The 20,211-nt window shown below is 31.8% G+C and overlaps 1 protein-coding gene and 1 pseudogene across 1 annotated transcript; both read left to right on the forward strand.

Moving 5' to 3' along the window:
• The first annotated feature begins 6,259 nt into the window (after window positions 1-6,259).
• LOC132723210 (uncharacterized) lies at window positions 6,260-7,201 on the forward strand (annotated as a pseudogene).
• A 386-nt stretch (window positions 7,202-7,587) lies between these two features.
• On the forward strand, window positions 7,588-19,841 carry LOC132723211 (lysyl oxidase homolog 3B-like). The gene is made up of 5 exons (XM_060707888.1): window positions 7,588-8,049; window positions 16,628-16,705; window positions 17,250-17,400; window positions 17,941-18,134; window positions 19,750-19,841. The coding sequence occupies exons 2-5, from the start codon at window positions 16,639-16,641 to the stop codon at window positions 19,839-19,841; spliced, it is 504 nt and encodes a 167-aa protein (XP_060563871.1). The 5' UTR covers window positions 7,588-8,049; window positions 16,628-16,638.
• The last annotated feature ends 370 nt before the right edge of the window (window positions 19,842-20,211 follow it).

Genomic DNA, 20,211 nt, shown 5'->3' on the forward strand with positions numbered 1-20,211 from the left:
AAGAACGTATCTGTATAGATTTAACTAAACCTACTTATTTCGGGGAGTTTTATTACACGCACGCTTTCAATAAATAAATCATATGTAAACGTAGGAAAGTGAAGTTGATTTTCTTTAAATTTGTTCATGTAAACACAAGAGGTATTTTAGATGATTATATAGCGTGTAGTCCTTTGGACATTTGGAAATTTTAACAATGCTGTTTTGTTTTCTCCTGGTCCTGCATGATCATTTATCCCTTGCCGATGACACTTTCTTTAGTCGGTTTAATTGTAACTATTGTATCGTGACATCTCTGAAAGAGACTTAATCAAACTAAGACTTTATCAATGGATGCCATTTTATTTTGCTATCAGTGTAATATAGGTAAGTATTGTAATTGTAATCCACCAATTATAAAAGCAACGGGTGATAAACTTATACATATGTATAATTTTTTTCTGTTTGCTGTTTGAGGAAAGTAAATTAACAATAATAAAAGTATTTGATGATCACAATATTTAAGTTGTTAGTATAAACTAACATGTAATTAATTTTGATCGTAACTTTGCCATACTATACAACACATATGACGCACAGTTAGTTTGATTAATCCTGTCTGTGCATTAATAACGGTTATGAAAAACGAAACTGCTGTACATGCTTATGCACCGACTTGAAACAAAATACATTGTACACAATTAATGTACAAGTAAAATGGTTTCCTGCGGTGAACATTTTAATGATTAATGATAAAGATATTTCATTTAACTATTTTCAACATTTTTTTTTATTTATTTATTCTTTTTTTTTGGGGGGGGGAATAAATAAACGTTTGTATCAAGAATATAGTTGACAATTGAATAAACGATCAATATAGAAGAAGCTAGGTCTTTGGAAACTGATGACCGTTGAAGACCGGAGAAGTTCGAACATAAAACAATTATTTCTTTTTAAGAAAATGATTAAATAGGCCTACCATTTTATGAATAATTCCGAGCAAAAAAATAAATAAAGTAAACACACAAGTTTACGCAGAAAATATCTCTATTTATTATGGCAGATGCCATTACGAATATTTTAACTTTGTAGATTTTCAGTATAAACAATTTATTGTTTGAAAAATTTGAGATAGATATTAAAGAAACATTGATAATTTTCAAGCACATCATTCAAGTTTTTCCACCTTAAACGGTAAAATAATTATAGAAAATTAGAAAAATCACGTAATAGTTTTTTTCTTAATTAGGGGTAATTCGGACTAATTCCCTACAGGTAAATCCGTAACGTACCGGCAAACGGTATTTAGCTAGGATTGCGAAAAGGTCAATTAACCAATCATGTACGGTTTACAGATCACATGCTCCTCCATGTACCGAAAACAGGTCACGTGCTCCTCCATGCCTCAAAAGTTAAACGCGTACCAATACCCTGCGGTCTCCAGACCGCAGGGAATGAACCTAGTGATATTCGGAATTTTGCTACATCTGCAGTGTGTTTATACGGAAGTTGTAATGTCTCATCAGAGGAAGCTTGCGGTTTATTTTCGGTGCGCTATATAGGTGTCATTTATCAATTCTGTCCATCATGGTTTTACTTGTTGACAACCCTGAACATCAGTCAACATTTTAATCGTATCGTCTTTATGATACATAACAATTGCCCAAAAGTGTAACTATCTTTTATTCAATTCAGCACTAAGAGTTATCTAAATAGGTCTAGACAGAAATATTTTCGAGTCAATTTTCCTTTTTATGTCGAGAGAAAATCGTCTTTATTTTCAGTTAAATCTTGATTTAGTTAAAGTACATAACTGTTATTTATGATAGTCAAGATATCAGCTCATTGTCAAAAAGACGTTTAATACTGAAGTGTTGTGTTTTAACTTTCGTAAACATTGTATTTGCTAAGTATGTTGTAATACTATACATAAATACAGTTAACCAACTATGTTTGCTATAGGTGTATGTACTACACGTATTATTTTGTGTTATTTTTAGATAATCACAATTTGAGATACTTTTACATCTAGAAAAAACAACATTATATCCTCATTTAGTTGCCAGACTCTTTAAACATTAAAAATATTTTTGAAATTCTATACGTTTACTCACAACATCTTATTTATTTAGATACCAAGGCGTATCTAATATTCATGAGCTGTATATGAATGATGATATGTTATTTATTATTATTCTATTTTGCAATTACGATGCATTTATTAACAATTAAATTAAAAGTATTTCGACCTTTAATCATATTAAGGAAAATGATGTTCTTTTTGCTTTGTTTTGGACTAGAATTTATCAATAATTTGTTGACTGCTCCACGGTGTTTACATCATTTTAAGATTATAAGACATTGTCAAATTTATCATTTCAACATAATTTTGATTTTGTGAATTTTTAAATAATCTTAAGTTCTTTACTTTTATTGTAACATTTAAGCGATGGTCTTAAGTTTGAAAATATATGCAATGGTCTTTAGTATAAGGCTCTTTAGTTGAAGCAATATCATGTTGAAATGATACTGCATAAAGAAAATAATTTATTGAGAAGACGAGAGCATGATGTCTCTCGTGTTTTAGGTCCTTTGACCTGTTTTGTGCCTTGCAGATGTTGCTTAGTTGTGTCAGCTGGCTGGGTTCTGTCAACATCATATTACTTTGTTGATTCTTGATCCCATTTTCCTTTTGCTACATTAGAATAGCTTCATCAGTATGAAATGCATTATGAAATATTTAAAAGCGATATAAAATAAGTACTTGAACAATTTCAGCAAAACTCACTGTGTTGTGTATCATCGAAATCTTACTCTTTAGATGAAAATCTTTTTAGATACCGCTATGTTAAAAGACATTTGCATGAAAGAAGTATGTGGCCAAATAATAAGCACAGTTATTTTACAATCATTTAACACAATCATATAGCATGTTTATCTTAATCGCATATATTCATAACGCAGGGTATATATTAGCTTTCTAACAAGACATGGCATATAATAATCGGTGAATTATTGCCGTCACTGTGACTATTGTTTTACAACCAGTTGCAGCCGTTCCTTTCAAACATGTGCACATCTAAATATCCGTACATCTATGCAGAAACTGGAGATGTCTTAGAAATAGAAACAAGTATCTTTTGGCAAGACAGAACTCATATGTCGGTGTGTGAGAACAATAATGAAAAAACATCAAAATACAGACGACAAAATTTTGTCATATGAATTCGCGAGTGCAATTATTTGGTAATGTTGTAGAACTAGTTACAAATGTGTTTTCGTTATCTCTTTTATTACCAGACCTTTAATCATTAGGCAGACATTACCTGTGTAAAGTCATCATCATCATCATCATCATCATCATTATCATCATCATCACCATTATACATATGATTCATCCACATCCGTGTCATAAACATTACTATAAAAGTAAACTTCTTAATTTACTGCTAATATAATCTGTATATATCTGTCATAATGGATACGTGAGGCAAATAAGTCGGCACGTGATGGCCTGCAGTTTTACAACCGGTGTGTTGCCTTAAGGTAGCTCCCTACTTTCAACAAATCTCAGATCTTGATGATGTTTGGTAATATGCAAACATGTAGATATATAAGCTTTACTTCAAAGGCATTTTTTGTTAATAAAGGTCGTTACTATGACAATATGATAATATTACACTAGTGTAATAACACATTGACAAGACGACATTTGTGTTATATACAAACATAGCTTTAATTAATGCGTTAGTGTTACATAATTGGTGCGTCAACGAAAAATGACTCTTTTTAACTGTAAAACGTTCTCATTATAAATATGTGATAAATAGAATATTATATTCGTGAAATTTCAATACTAAATTCATTGAAATCCTTGAATAAATAATAATAATATATCATATTAAAATATTTAATACATTCTTTTTCTTCATATCTTAGTCAAAACCACATTAAACTATTTTCATTCTAATCATTTGTCAAGTAAATCAACGGTTTATGAAAATAATTATAAACTGTTAAATAGTAAAATATGATAAACAAGATCAACAAGGAACATGAGAAGGGGATAGGAGATTCTGGGAGGAGGTGTCAAAATTAAAGAAATAAAAACTGGGGTAAAAGGGGAAGATAGTTACCGTTGACGAGAAAACAACAAGGGAATCAAACAAAAGTGTCACCAAATCAGTATGAAACAACCAGACATATATCTGAGGAACACAAAGGGGCGCCGCCTTTAAACGGTCAGCAGCACAATAGGTACTACTGGGGAGTTTAAACCGGTAAATGGTGCACCAAACCAATTGAATAAGTCAAGAATGGCGCAACCTCTTCAGCGAGTTTTGTGTTATAATATGCTTACTAGTATACGCTAACCTATAGGTGAAATTCAAAAACTTATTTTATATTTTCGATGAGAAAAGGAATGTTTAATGTATACAAACTGTGGAGGAATTCGACGTAGCTTTGCTTGGCTATTGCATTTAATTATTTAATGTTGAATTGATAATTCAGTTTTCTGAGTAAATTAAATATTTTGTTTTGACTCAGATAAATTAATATAAGTGTTGACTTACTATGTAAGAAAACAAACGTAGCGACGTATTCAATTAATGTCTCTAAAGAAGCATTTTTATATTGTGTCTGTGTTTACAAAATATCACCGTAGTATGATAACGAGGTCTTATATTATATACATGTACTTATATTAATGAAACATGCTTATTTTTTTATCCATCATGGTTTTCCATATGGTGTTTTATATTTAGGCTTTATACATAAAGCAAGTTGCTTCAGCGTAAGATGTTCAAGTGTGTCAATTTATTGGAACGTCTTTAATTTTACTGAAGGAATGTCGGCGTGAAAGGACCAACAGCGTGGCTACACCCTAGAGCTCGGATTGAGTATTGAACTGTTAACTAGCATCATGGACCTGCGATAGGAAAATCATTACCCTTGATTTTTGAATGGAAGCGGAACGTTAATCAAACAAACGTTTGAACTTTCATATACAATGTATTAGTGTTGATATAAATTTTTCATCTTAATATGTCTTGTATATTTTTGCTCGTACTTTATATTATAACTATAAGAAATCCTGCATTTCATTTCCTTGTAAATAAAATTATAAATATTGTATTGAGTTGTTATGTGGTTCTGTATCAAGTTGTATGTCTTCTCCATCGTTGTCAACATGTGATCGTAAAAAAACTAACCGAGAGGGAAAAATAACAGTTTGCTTCTAGTGCATTTTTAAGGAACTCCACTGAGGTCAAAAAGTCTGAAAATTAAAAGTTTGAATTTCTTACATAGATCAGCTTGGGCATACATTTAAAACAGCAAACTATGCATAGGGAAATTTAGAAATATACTCAGAAATAAACTGAAAATCGTATTTTGTGCTGTTCTTATCTTGATTTGAAAGATTAGCGTTGCAGCGGTTTTCTATTCTATGTAATATTTCAGAATAAGAACAATTATTCTAGAAAATTGGATATGGCGAAAGATCTGAAATTTTGCACATATTTTGTTCCATAAGTATATCACCTTTGAAGACAATTTATAAATTCTTTTTAATTTCAAATAAAAACATGGAAGTAAAGCCCGGATCCCGTCTTTTACTGTCGATACACTTACATCTTAATTCAGTAATGTTGATAATATCATAAAAGTCGGATAATACGTAGGAAAACAAAATCTGAACGGTGTTCTGGACTTTTGGGGGTGTTACATTCAAAATACTAGTATGTTAAAAGTGCTTTAGTGGTCTCATCACACAACTCGAAGAACTTCTGCCAGCGTAGAAGTTTCGTGATGGGAATATAAGCAAATATCCTACCGATATAAATTATCAAGACATTAAGTAAGCATAAATAAGAAAAATGATAAAATAACATAAGTAAGTTACCCCAAAAAATGCACCTAGTTTTAACTAAATTTAGACATAATGCAACAGTGTCGCATTGTCGTACTATCAAATCTTCAAACTGTCGTATTGTCGTACTATCATTTCTATATACTGTTGGATTCTCGTACTTTCATGTCTTCATACTGTCGCATTGTCTTACTATCATGTCTTCACAATGTCGGTTTGTCGTACTGTCATGTTTTCATATTGTTGCATTGTCATACTATCATGTCTTAATACTATCGCATTGTCGTACTATCATGTCTTCACATTGTCGCAATATCGTACTATCATGTTTTCATATTGCTGCATTGTTGTACTATAATGTCTTCACACTATCGCATTGTCGTACTATCATGTCTTCATATTATCACAATGTCGTACTATCATGTCTTTATACTGTCGCATTGTCGTATTATCATGTCTTCACATTGTCGCATTGTCGTACTATCATGTTTTCATATTGTTGCATTGTTGTACTATCATGTCTTCACACTATCGCATTGTCGTACTTTCATGTCTTCATATTGTTGCATTGTCGAACTGTCATGTCTTTACATCGTCGCATTGTCGTACTATCATGTATTCTTACTTTCGCATTGTCGTACTTTCATGTCTTCTTACTATCGCATTGTCGTACTATCATGTCCTCTTACTGTCGGATTGTCGTACTACCATGTCTTTAAACTGCCGGATTGTAGTACTATCATGTCTTTATACTGTCGGATTGCCGTACTATCATGTTTTACTGTCGCATTGTCGTACTTTCATGTCTTCTTACTATCGCATTGTCGTACTATCATGTCTTCATACTGTCGCATTGTCGTACTATCATGTCTTTATACTGTCGCATTGTCGTACTATCATGTCTTCATACTGTCGGATTGTCGTACTATCATGTCTTTATACTGTCGGATTGTCGTACTATCATGTCTTTATACTGTCGTATTTTCGTACTATCATGTTTTTTATATTGTCACATTGTCGTACTAGCATTTCTTAACACTGTCGCATTGTCGTACTATCATGTCTTCATACTGTCTTATTGTCGTACTATCATGTCTTTATACTGTCTTATTGTCGTACTATCATGTTTTCATACTGTCGCATTGTCGTACTATCATGCCTTCATACTGTCGCATTATCGTACTATCATGTCTTTAAACTGCCGGATTGTCGTACTTTCATGTCTTCATACTGTCGCATTGTCGTACTATCATGTTTTTATACTGTCGCATTGTCGTACTATCGTGTCTTCGTACTGTCGCACTGTCGTTATCTATGGAATACGTGATATTCGAGCTCAGATCCGCATAAGTGAGAGGCTTATACTCTTTATACTAGGCAATGAAAGTGATTGAAGTTAAAAGCTCTCATTTTCACATAAAGTTATTATTTAAAACGTAATGATGTTTTAAAATATAACTTATTCTTCCTGATAGACATATCCAACCAAAGTTTAACAAAATGTTAAAAATAATGAATAAAAATTGCATTCCGAGAAAAAAACCCATATCTATGTTAAACTGTCACTTTTCCTGTTAAAAAGTACGGTCATAAATAAACGGTTTGTTTACTTGTATGTGTTCCTGGTTCGTATAAACTAAAATCACTTCATATATACTGTTACATGGTAGATACATAATTCGTTAACCGCCAGTAATTTAATATAAACCCGTACATTTTGGTGTTTTCCTAAGTTGAACCAAGGATTTATATTTAAGAAGAAGATACCAATTTAGCGTGCATTATTTAAGAAATAATATATCCCAAACAGTGATTTTATCGCTCAATAAAATCACTGTTTGGAGTTCCGATGCGAGGAATTATATCACGAGGGCATAGCCCGAGTGATAAAATGATGCGCACCCGAACGAATAGTATTCATACAATTGCGTTCGAGGTCCTTACCCGAAGACTGACGGAAAAGGCCGAGTAGTTGCGATTGGTCCTTTACCATCACGTAGTATTAGAAATAACCCGGATGAAACAATTGCGTTGAATGTTTTATGTCTTTGAAGTACATTTTAAAATGTTAGTTGAACCTGTTGAAGATACGTTATTTATCTTCCCGGTTAAAACGCTAAATTTTCTGTTATCTTCTGGATGCATAGTTATTTAAAAATAAATGACATAGAGTGGTAGAGTGACTGGAAACTTCTAAGGTAGGAATGAGTTTGTACACAAATGCCTTTTTCCGTATTCGTATTAAAAATTAAATTTGTTTTTGATATTTTAGATTTATTTTCTTTTCTACTCTACTCTAATGGAATTATTTTTAAGGAATATATCATAATTGAATCTATATGTATTTAAGAAAAACTTTGCTATAGTGTTATTGTTAACTTATGAAGTTAAGGCGTTTCATGGAGGGCACTGTAAGAATTATTGACATTCTTAAAATTAAATTAAGTTAAAAATAACCACTTTTTGGCACTCAAACCTCTCCGGTCACGCCAAGGTCACCGCCGTTTGCGAAGTAACGGAAGTTCCATTAAAAAAAGATAAACAAATCAGTAAATTGTTTTAGGTAGGAGAAAGACAGTATTACGTTATTTCAATATAATATGTCTACTAATGTATTTCTATGCGCCGTTTATACATCTAAGCATGACATATAAAATGTTAATTTATAAATTCATGCAAAAATGAAAAAAAAGACTCTAGTTTACGTATGAATCTACATTCAATATAATATGCTCACAATTCAAATATGTACATTAAATGTAAAATGATTAGCATCGACAAAAAAACATGAAAGAGTTCTGTGTTGGTTCAGAGTCTTCTGTTTGACAGACCCTAGTTGTCTTTACTAACATAAATTTGCAATAGCGTTATTGCAAGAAATACATTATAATTCAAACACTGATGATACAGGCAATTGGTTGTCTAAGCTGAACGGAAAAGCTTACTTTAGCGGAAATAGTACTTACAGATTAGAAGTCGATATTTTTATTTATACGTCTTGTAATTTGTAGAATGTCAAGAAATTATTGTGGGTAAAATAAAATGTATTAAACTACAAATCGAACGAAAGACGATCTTAAAAATTAGCATGTAATCAACTCTAAAATTAGGGATCTGGTAGAAGAAATTGAGTTCAAAACGAATAACAATATTTTAATCGAAAATCTTAAATATGAGAAGGCAAAACTTTATAATATTATTGACGAAATAATTAAAGGTATCTTACTAAGGGATGGAAAGTCAGAGAAAAACACAAACTGTTTTGTAAATGAACCTTGAAAAGATAAAGGCAGAACAAAAACTAATTAGCCAATATAAAGATAATATAAACAAGAACCATGTTCACATGGCCATCCCCCGCCGAATGTGTTTGCTCATTGGAAGAATGTATATGTAGTAGAGGAGAATATTTCAATTTTAAGAGGTCTTTTGGTAATGAAAACTGATGGCTTAAGTGATTACAGTTTGAAACCTAAGTGAATACTGATGGCTGAAAATAATAAAGGGCAGTAACTGAAAAATAATGCAGGGTAGTTTATAATTCTTGTGTGCTGTACTCCTTCTCAATGAGATCTATCCAAGTTGATACCTCTAATTTTTTTTTTGAGATAAGCTCTGGACAAAAAGTATGAAAAATAACAAAGGGCGATAACTCAAATTATAAAGGGTAGAGTTATCATTCTTGCGCACAGCATTCCTCCTCAATAAAATAAATCCACCTATGAGGTTTCATGTTGACATCTCACATGCTCTGGACAAAAAATTAAGCATGAAAATAACAAAGGGCAATATCTGAAAAATTATGCAGGGTAAAGTTATTATTCTTGTGTGATGCACTCCTCCTCAATGAGATCTATCCACCTTTGAAGTTTCAAGTTGATATCTCTTTCACTTTTTGAGATAAGCTCCGGACAAAAAGTATGAAAAATAACAAAGGGCAATAACTCAAAAAATATGAGATATCATTCTTGCGCACAGCATTCTTCCTCAATAAGATCTATCCACCTATAAAGTTTCATGTTGACATCTCAAAGACTTTTTGAGTTATGCTCCACTCAGGTGAAAAATTGAGTATGAAAAATAACAAATGGCATTAACTCAAAAAATAAGAGTTATCATTCTTGCGCACAGCATTCTTCCTCAATAAGATCTATCCACCTATAAAGTTTCATGTTGACATCTCAAAGACTTTTTGATTTATGCTCCACTCAGGTGAAAAATTAAGTATGAAAAATAACAAAGGACAATAACTAAAATTTATAGTTAATCTAAAACTAAAAAATAAGTTTGATTTTACTCAGGAGGTGTGCAGTGCACAAGAATGATAACTCTACCCATCATAATTTTTTAGTTATTGTCCTTTGTTATCTTGAGTGGAGCATAACTTAAAACATCTGAGAGATGTCAACATGAAACTTCATATGTGGATAGATCTTATTGAGGAGGAATGCTGTAGGCAAGAATGATTACTCTACCCTGCATGTCTTTTTAGTTATTGCCCTTTGTTATTTTTCATACTTTTTGTCCGGAGCTTATCTCAAAGAGTGTATCAACTTGAAGCTTCATAGGTGAATACATTTCATTGAGGAGGAGTGCAGCACACAAGAATAATAACCTACCCTGCATTATATTTCAATAAATGCCTTTTGTTATTTTTCATACTTAATTTTTGTCCGGAGCATAACTAAAAGGCCTTAGAGATATCAACATGAAACTTCACAAGTGTATAGATCTCATTCAGGAAATATGCAGTGCACAAAAATAATAACTCTACCCATCATAATTTTTGAGTTATTGACCTTTGTTATTTTTCACACTTATTTTTTGCCTGAAAAACTCTATATAATAAAAGGCTCACAATACCCTTAACATTTGACTTTGAGATCTGAAAATAAGGGAATTGGTACTCACATAGGTTTCAAATCTGTAATAACTTCAGACATCAGTTTTCATTACCAAAAGGCCTCATTCTGCTCTACTACATAATTATATACAATCTTCAAATGAGCAAACACACTCGACGGGGGACGGCCATGTTAAAATGGCTCTTGTTAAGATTTTGATAGTCATGCCCATCGTTTATTCTTACAATTAAAATACCCGGTAGTCTGAAATATGTTTGTTAATTTGTATAATATATCCAGCCGTACAATGTAATTAATTCTACGAACTGGATGAAAATAAAAATCAAGAAAAAGGCAGTAATATTAGAATTTCATTAAACCAGGAAGATGCAACTGACAGTACACCATTGTTGAGAATCGCTACGTTTCGCTTAGCTTTATTTGTTTGACATGAAACTAAATCAAAATGTCAAGATAACAGCGCATTACCAGCTTGGTTTTCTGAATCCTGAACAAATACGTAGAATTCTTTTCATAAAATAGTTTCTTTTGTCCGTGGATACAAATGTTGTAATAAGATATTGTATAAGATTAAAATATAGTTTTAAAACACTTACCAACCCTATCATTATGTAAATACATTCATACAGAAACAGGAAAAATGATAAAAAGCAATATCGCTTTCATGACCATCAAGCGTAGCCGAATTTGAGCGACCTGACATGTAACACTTTTATTATTTTGATCATCTTTTTGCGGGTGTAGCGCAGAAATCTATTTTTTTCACTGATGAATAATAACTCTGTTGTCAAATGTACAGTATTTCCTAACAGTGGGACCAACTTTAAAAATCGAATATGGCGGAAAAAAGCAAGATGGCCGTTATACATATTTGTAATTTCAGACATGTTTGCTATTAAGGTATTGTTAGAATACAATCACAGGTTATCAATTGCGCCACATAATCTAGTCGTCAAGACAGGCCGCTATTTTGTCTTGTTGGTCGTTGTTAAAATGTATATTTTTTGTCCGTAAACCTTCGAATGATTGTGATTCTTTACATAGTTATGTGATATTGTATCAATGAAATCTTTTATTATCTACTAGTATTTTAAGTTGTTTACATTGGTTGAAAAGATACATAACGGCAATTTTGAAATTTTATAATGATTAAATGAACCGAGATAGTCCAAACTTGCCCATTTATAATAGAATATCATCTGTTAAATGAGCCAGACATTTGTTAGTTGAATACAACTTCAAAAATATCGAAAAATAGAATCGCTTAGGATCGCTCAAAACGACAAAATTGACAAATGATGCAGGCTCGGTTTTATTAAGACTGTTCATGGACGGTACTGGAAAGTGCACGGTACTGTCCACGAACGTACTCTCAAAATGGTACTTATGTGACTTTTCCTTTGATATTTTTGGCCATTTTTAGTCACACAAGGCTTAAAAAAGACACACAAGTAAAAACGGAATGAATAGGATCAAAGAGAATTTACTGTTACCCATTGTTCTCCAAGTCGCACAAGTACCTCTGGGTTCGTACCTCTAAGCAGAATTCAACATTTAAACACGAAAATAGTAAACTTTTGAATTTAGAAACATCCGCAGATTTGTTCAGGGCTAGATTCTTAAACCTGAATAAAGTGATCCTTTTCTTTAAAATAAAATATGATTAACGAGATCAACATGGAAAGGCGGCGTTCAATGAACGAACTAACTTGGTCATAAACAATAGGCTCTCTCAAAAACTACGATATAATGCTAAAAACTGAAGCAGGTATGTAACTTCCGACAAAAGTTTTGTCACTTTTTTGTGAAGTTAAAAAGTCTCAAGCAAACTTTGTTGTTCGTAAATCACCGATCACCTTAGAGTTGCTCTCAATTATGTTAGCTCTTGTCAATTCCAAAGCACAAATAGCATCAATATCAATGCTAGCAAATATGACCTTATGTGTCGGAAGTTCTGTTGGTTAATTGAAGATCACAGACAGTCAATTATTTTGTTGAATGGCTCTATCCAGAATTTGTCCGACTTTTCAACAAATTCTAATCATCCACTGATGGGCTGAAAAAATAAGAGCATGGTTAAGGGTTTGATATTCATTATCATAAGCACCAAAATTGATTCATAAAGCATGTTTGGTCCATTTATTACATAATTTAACATGGACAATCTTTTTCATGGCATATGATGTGGTTAAAGTCAATGGCAAGAATATGTCTGATGAGGTACTGTTTGAGAATTTCATAATTTCAGATAAATATATATCTTCTTTCCAGCAAGAAATACCCCAAAACAAGCAACTATCCAAAAATAAAGATCAAATACCTTACCTTATAACGTATAAAATGTGTTTTCCAGATTGTACTAGTCATGCCAGGTACTCAGTGGCAAATATGTGATGTTTTCTGCCAACCCTCCCCAGTCTAGTTTTTTTTTAACTAAGCATGTTTCCTTGCATGTCTTAAGTTTTATTCATAAGCCAAACTTGTTTGCTTTAATCGGTGAATGTCGCTCTACTGTTGATTGTTTTATAGTTATTAATATTTTTAATTCCTTTTGGTTGGTGGCTAAGGATTAGATATCGTTGTTAATGTGATCAATATTTCTCAAAAGCTGTTAATCCTTTCAGGACTCTGTTCAACATAGATTTAATATGAAAGCCTTTTTTTCAAATACAGAGATACTTCATATCTTTTAGATCTTTTTAAGGTAAACATGATTACGTTTGTTTGTTTGATATAATTCAAATGTCTACATTGAATCATGAATAATTCAACATAAAGCTTAATAGATATGATATTGTTATGGGTTATGATAAGGTCCCTCGATTTAAGCGTTGTTGTTGTTGTTTTGTTGTTCTTATTGCAGTTACATAGTAACCAAAATTTTGTTTAGATGAACATTAGGAGAAGAATATTGTTGATATAGCTTCAGGAATTTGAACGTAAAGATTCTTCTAACTTTCCTGTATATGCGAGGAATTTGTTTAGTTATCTCGTTTAATTGGTATATATTGGAGGCGTTTTCTTCAGATATCAAATAGAAAAATACAGATCCCTAAAGAAAATTGAAAATGTTGCAGGCTCGGTTTGATTGAGCCTGTTCATGGACGGTAATGGAAAGTGCAAGTAATCGTCCACGCCCCCTAGCACTGGCTTAAGCAGAATTCAACATTTAACACGAAAATTGTGAAATTTTAAATTTAGAAACATCCGCAGATATGTTCATACGGCGGTTATCATGGAACCTTCAATGTAACAAAGTGGTGCCACTACATGAAAAGCGGCGTATGGTCCCCAAGTAAAAGAATGCCTGTGCCCTAAACGAGAAAACAATGGGCGGAACTAAATAAAAATCTTACACACTTGTTATACGTTACATGTAAACATTGTGTTCATCATCGACACACAAAGAATTTTTGATGATTTTGATATGATGCGCTCTTGTTTTCTGGTCCATCTATATGAGTGTTTGCAGAGTCTTGTACCACAGATGTGAAGACACATGTAGCTTGTCAAAGTATCCATTTAATAGCAATTCGAAATCACTCATATTTAATAATTGCCACTATATCTGTTAATTGTTGAGCGTTCACTAATGTGACTTTCTTAAACATCGTTAGTGAATATTACGAAATATGTTATAAGCATTTCAATTCTACATTGTTTTAATTATATTATATTTGCATGCTACTATAAATAATGACATAAATAAAGATCATATACATAACGTTCATAGTTATGTCAATCAGGGGATCAAATTGTTCGTTAGTAATAACTAAAAATCAAGGTAACATATTCTACTATGTCCTGCAGCATGTTCAAATTTGAAGAAGCGGCATAACACAAGAAAAAAAGTGTGCAATGAAGCATATGTCGTTACACAAACGTTTGTTGCCCTCGATAAAAAGGTCCAATTCAAACAATCATCGAACACAAAGAGGTTGTGCTTGAATATAATCATGTATAGTAGTGAAAAACATCTTTAAATGGTTCAAAAAGAAGAGGAAAGTGAATGCAAAAAAGTAAATAAAAATTTAAATGGGACACAAACTTAACAACAATCTAATTTTTCACCTCTTTTATATTGTACGGATCCTAAACATAAATTATCAGTACAAGTTTATCCGTAGATCTGTGACTAACGATCAAATAACAAACTTTATTTTATGCTTTTCAGTGGATTACTGATTTATCCGTGAAAATTATATTTGATAATTTCAGAGTGAAAATTATCAAAATATAATTTCACACCTTTCAATGACGAAATTACTTTTTTAAGATTTTCCCCATGTGGTACCTCAATTTTATTTTTGCTGACAATTCTGACAATGTCAGGCTGTTTAAAGGAAAAACAAAGCTGAAATTGATAAATAACTTAAATTTCAAAAGTAATACATGTAATAAAAAGAAGAAAACTTACTTCTATTCATTCAAATTCCAATCACCAAATTTTGTCTCTAATTTGTTTTGTTTCATTTTTACAGTCTGAAAAATACATTCCTTCCCCATGCAAAACTGCTCTTGATGACATTTGGGCATATTAAAGTATCCTACGAGCAATAACTGCCGTACGCTTTATGAAAAATTGAAAAGCAATGACAGACATCACTCGAAGAACAAGTAAAACAACCCAGCTTCCTGAGCAAGCTTCCAAGTTTTCAATTTTCCTAGCTCCTTTTTTGAATGTTTTCACATCTGCCAACACTTATTTTTTGTCTGTTACAATCCTCAAATAAGTTTCCTTTCTTTTAAAAAGGTGTATGACTAACAAATCCAAATTATATCCCTCTGAATCTTACACAATTATTTTCCTCCCATGAAATACACAACTTTAAAAAATGGCTGCCGCTTACATTTTACAAAACCAGGTCTAATATAAATTCGCAGTAAGTAACAGAAATATGGATGGATGGTTGGACTTTTTCTCCTACAAGAATTGTTTGTTTTTATTATTAAAACAAGCGATTATTCATATTTTTTAATAAAATGAATAAATATCACCTCATTTAACGTTGATTGGCGGACTTATTTTTCAGCTCAAGACTTCTTGTTTATAATGAAAATCCAACTAAATGGGGCTCTCAATGGGGGAAACAGATTTTCATATCAACGTTAAAATTATGGAAATTTCGTTTTAACTTGTTTTTAAGCATAAAATAAAAAGAAAATTTGTTTGTTTGTTGTGTAAGATTTAATTTTATTTCATCTCGTGAACTTTAAAAACAGTATTCTAACTCGTGGCTACGCCACTCGTGAGAATAGTGTTTTTAAAGCCCGCTCGATGAAATAAAATTTCATCTTACACACAAACAAATAAATATCCTCTATATCTTTGATTTTAGTCCCACTATCCGTAGGCAATACTTTTAGATATAACTTACGTAATGCCGAGGACATCCAAACCTTACACACAAGAACAACGCTTTATGAAAATTCCTTTCTGTCGTCTGTAATACGGGACTTGAATGAACTTTCTTCCGTTATCCGAAATTCTTCATCACTGTCATCTTTCAAATGCAAACTCAAACATAATCTAAAATGTGTAATTAAAACTTATTCATACATTAGGACTAGGAAACTGCAAGTTCTACATACACGGCTTCGCATTTAATGTATATTTCTTAATCACCATATTTTCAGAGTGAACATTACTCAATAATACGTAACTTTGTTGTTGTTGTCTTTCTATAACTACGTGTCATTTCTTTTTCATTTGTCCACTTTATAATGAATGAAAAGAACGCTTCATAAACATTATATCAAGCAACTGAACTGTATCGATACATATATTACTATATGGCGATTGTAGCATGATGTAATATTTTCTTTACTGTTCAAGATTTCATCCACATATATACTTCAAAGTTGTTTCAATACTTAACTAAAATAATATTTTTAATCTCCTTTTCCTCAGATCTAGATTAAATGGTGGAAATCATGAAAATGATGTTTCTTGTGGCATTTTTACTTGTGCATGCTGAATCTGTAGAAGGTATATTTTGACTTATTTAAAATATCTGGGGTTTTTTTATCTCAAAGAATGTAACCAATAAACTTCCAGTATTTACACCCTGTGATGTTCCAGTAGAAAGCATTATTAGATTCAATCTTAGTTAAGCTTCTGTTTCATGTCCAGAGTCATATAGGCCACATCAAATCTATACTGTACGCCAAAAAGCTTCGTTTTCATTTTCAAAGTCCAAAGTAACAAAAATCTGGAAACAAAGTGATCCCTAGGAAGCATTAATCACAACAAAATTACAAGAGAATTGCAGACTCGGTTTGATTGAATCTGTACATTAAGTTCTGTCAAAATTGACAGTTTTGTTCTCGTTTAATGGATTTCAATATTGTACCCAACAATGAATATTCAATATTGTACTCAACAATGAATATTCAATATTGTATTCACCAATGAATATTTAATTTTGTACTACAAATGTATAAGAATCAGCGGATTACATATCTAATTACTTGAACTAAAATATTAATGATATAAAGATAAAGACATATATTTGCCTGATTTTATAATTTAGGCTTTGAATTTCGACTACTGCCAACCGACCCACAAGGCACAGAGGGTTTTGTAGAAATATTTTACAATGGTTCGTGGGGATCAATCGGACACCCAGAATTTCAGTTTTCTGACGCCACAGCTTCACTTTTATGTAATAAATTCAACTTAAGGTATGTTGTTACAATCTGCACAACTATTGATTTGAAACAATACTAAATATTATATACATTATTTTAACCTCCTTTGATATATAAACACAGCTGCAGTTTAATTTAAAAGTAGGCATTTTCGGCTACATGGTTTTGCAACATGTAACGTTGAATATTACATGTAGGTAGGTTATCAACCGAAAATGTTACAAAATCTCACACTATTTTTTTTCTGACAATGTTTTATGAATTTAAACATAACAATTTTAACATAACTACCTTCAATATACTAAATGTTTGTTGTGGTTAAGTCGCATTTCCTCCCAACTTTAAGGTTTAAAAATATTGTCGGCGGAAAATTCATAAAAGAGCGGGATAATTTATAAAGACAATAGGAATATTTGTTTAAATGAACGCGTATAATGCTGTAGAGACAAATACATATTAGAAAGACCAATTTGGTTAAAATCACTTCTTTTAGACGATAAGGAAAGAGAAACTACCTGGAAGCAAAAAAAAATACATACTTACATGTCTATTTTTTATATTTATAATATATAGTCTGTTTGGATATGGTGCCAGCGATATTCACCAAGAAAACAACACGTTCAGTTATTTTTGGTTGCAAAAATTAGAATGCAATGGAAATGAACCAAGTATTGATGAATGTGTCAAAACTGACGAATTGGAACGTAGCCCATACGGTATGGTAGATCAATCGCTTCGTGATTATGGCAGCAAGCTATATTGTGTAGGTAAGTAAATACAATTTTACTAAATTTGTCTGCGTATTTTTCGTGTTGGTGTCGGTGCAATGAAATTATTTATATGACAAAACAGTATCTGCTTAGGATTGAAGTTTGAAAGAACGATTGTCCCCAATTTCTAAATGAAAAAGAATTGCACTTTATTTCACTAGGCTGGTTAAAGGATGTTTTTCATTTCGCAACGTTCCTCGCATACGAGTTAAAAAGTAAGTTAAGTATGCTATCTTGACCGGGTTGTTCAACATTGATTAGTGATAAAAATATTATCCATTGGCTAAAATTTGTCTTTTGGATAAATCTGTTTCCTAAAAGTTATCTTACGGATAAAATGCGTTATCCAGTGGTTAACTTTAACCAGTCTATGCCCATCGATAAATGCCCTTTACCATTGGTTAAACTTTGAAAACAGCCCCTCATTGTGGAAAATTTTAGGGATATTTTGAATAAGGCTTTTTACATAAGGAAATGGTCAAATAAGTGTTTAAAGTGGGTGGGGTAGGGTTACATTTTTATACATAGTAAAACATTTCGTTTAGAAACAATCATTTGGTTTGTTTTATTTGTTACCTGAATGTCATAATTTGTTTCCAAACAATGAGCAATAGGAAAACATTTTTTATAATGATGATATTATAGATTTTAAGAGTTTCCTCATTTCTGAAAAAAACAACTTTCTAATGGCAAAGTTTTAGTTCAGAAAAATGTCCATTACTCATAAACCACGCGGTAAATTTTGTTTAAATTTTGCATACGGGTGACATTTAAGGTATATAACTATCATATGTTGTCATTTTACAGTTTTTTATAGTGCCCATTAGGGGTGTTCTACTTTAATCAATGTTTTGAACAACCTGGTCCAGCAGGTGGTTTGAGAGTTTATCTATCTGTATAATAGAATAAAAATTAAAGATTTTTTTTTAAAATTTTAATCTTTTTTAATTAGTTGAATGTACCCGGTTTCTTCTTTTATATTGCCCCGGGGGAATTTTTAAAAAAGTTAAATATCTTTATTTACAAACCCCCCTTTTGTTTCTCCCTTTGTTCATGATTCAAAAAATGCTTTTTTGCTGAATCAAATATCTAAGAGGGATGATATCTTTTTTAAATGTTTTGCTGGGGGATGCGCAGGCTGGTCTGGATCCATGCTGGTCGCAAACCCATTATGTTGGTTTTGTCATGGCGCGGCTCATTTATTAATCAGAGATGTAATCATTCTGATCTTTGTAGGTCAATCACCAAGAGATAATATTTGTGTTCGAGATAATGTTCTTTAAATCAATTTTGACATTATTGAATTTCAATATCCCAACATGAAGATTAAGCACTTTATTAGTCAAGGTTCTTGCTTTTTTTTAATTAAACACACATTATATTCTAACTTTGGAACGTATGGACATATCTGAGGAAATAACTTTATTCTAATTAACATAATTTTTGTATTTTAATGTTGAGAATTTTATTCAACTGGAGCTAAGAGATCCTTGTGGTAGCGAGTATATTAGCATGCATATCAGCTATAAATTGACATAATGAACCGGGCAGCGAAGTTTTCATCTTGGTCGTTATGGGTGATCTTCGCTGTTTCCACTTTTCTCTTATATAGATTACAGACTGATGGGAGGACTGTCACCCAAAAACCGGCATGCTTCTAGGGCTTTTCCAACAAAAAACGATTGTGTTTTCCAAGGTTTTTAAAACAGGAAAGGGAAAGGGGGTGGGGTAACCAAATTTTCGAAAATAATAAGTAAATTTTTTTTGTTCGGGCCCTTTTATTTTTTTAAACAAGTGTAAAGAAATACTTCATATTCAATTTAAAAAAAAGAACAAGTAATTTTTTCTTAAAATTTAAAAAAAATTAACATTTAGGTATTTTTTTTAAGAGGGAAAAAACTTGATCCATTATAAATTTTTCTATAAAAATAATATCCCTAATCATCAAATGAAAATGTTTTAAGCCAGCTTAACCTTTTTTAAAAGGGGGGAAAGATGAATGTTACCTTTGGCATTTAAATTTAAAACTAGCGTCCCCTTTAAAAGGGCTTTGTCAAACAAACCTTTCAAAAAA

Source organism: Ruditapes philippinarum, unplaced genomic scaffold, assembly GCF_026571515.1.
Source record: "Ruditapes philippinarum isolate M1 unplaced genomic scaffold, ASM2657151v2 ctg721_1_1_1_1, whole genome shotgun sequence".
Lineage (NCBI taxonomy): Eukaryota > Metazoa > Mollusca > Bivalvia > Venerida > Veneridae > Ruditapes > Ruditapes philippinarum.

What these genes read in the sequence shown, in the direction of transcription:
- LOC132723211 (XM_060707888.1), top strand. Translation starts at nt 16,639, where the DNA reads ATGGTGGAAATCATGAAAATGATGTTTCTTGTGGCATTTTTACTTGTG. An exon ending in GCATGCTGAATCTGTAGAAG is followed by an intron (nt 16,706 to 17,249) that starts GTATATTTTGAC and finishes TTTATAATTTAG; the next exon opens with GCTTTGAATTTCGACTACTG. An exon ending in CAGCAAGCTATATTGTGTAG is followed by an intron (nt 18,135 to 19,749) that starts GTAAGTAAATAC and finishes TCTCTTATATAG; the next exon opens with ATTACAGACTGATGGGAGGA.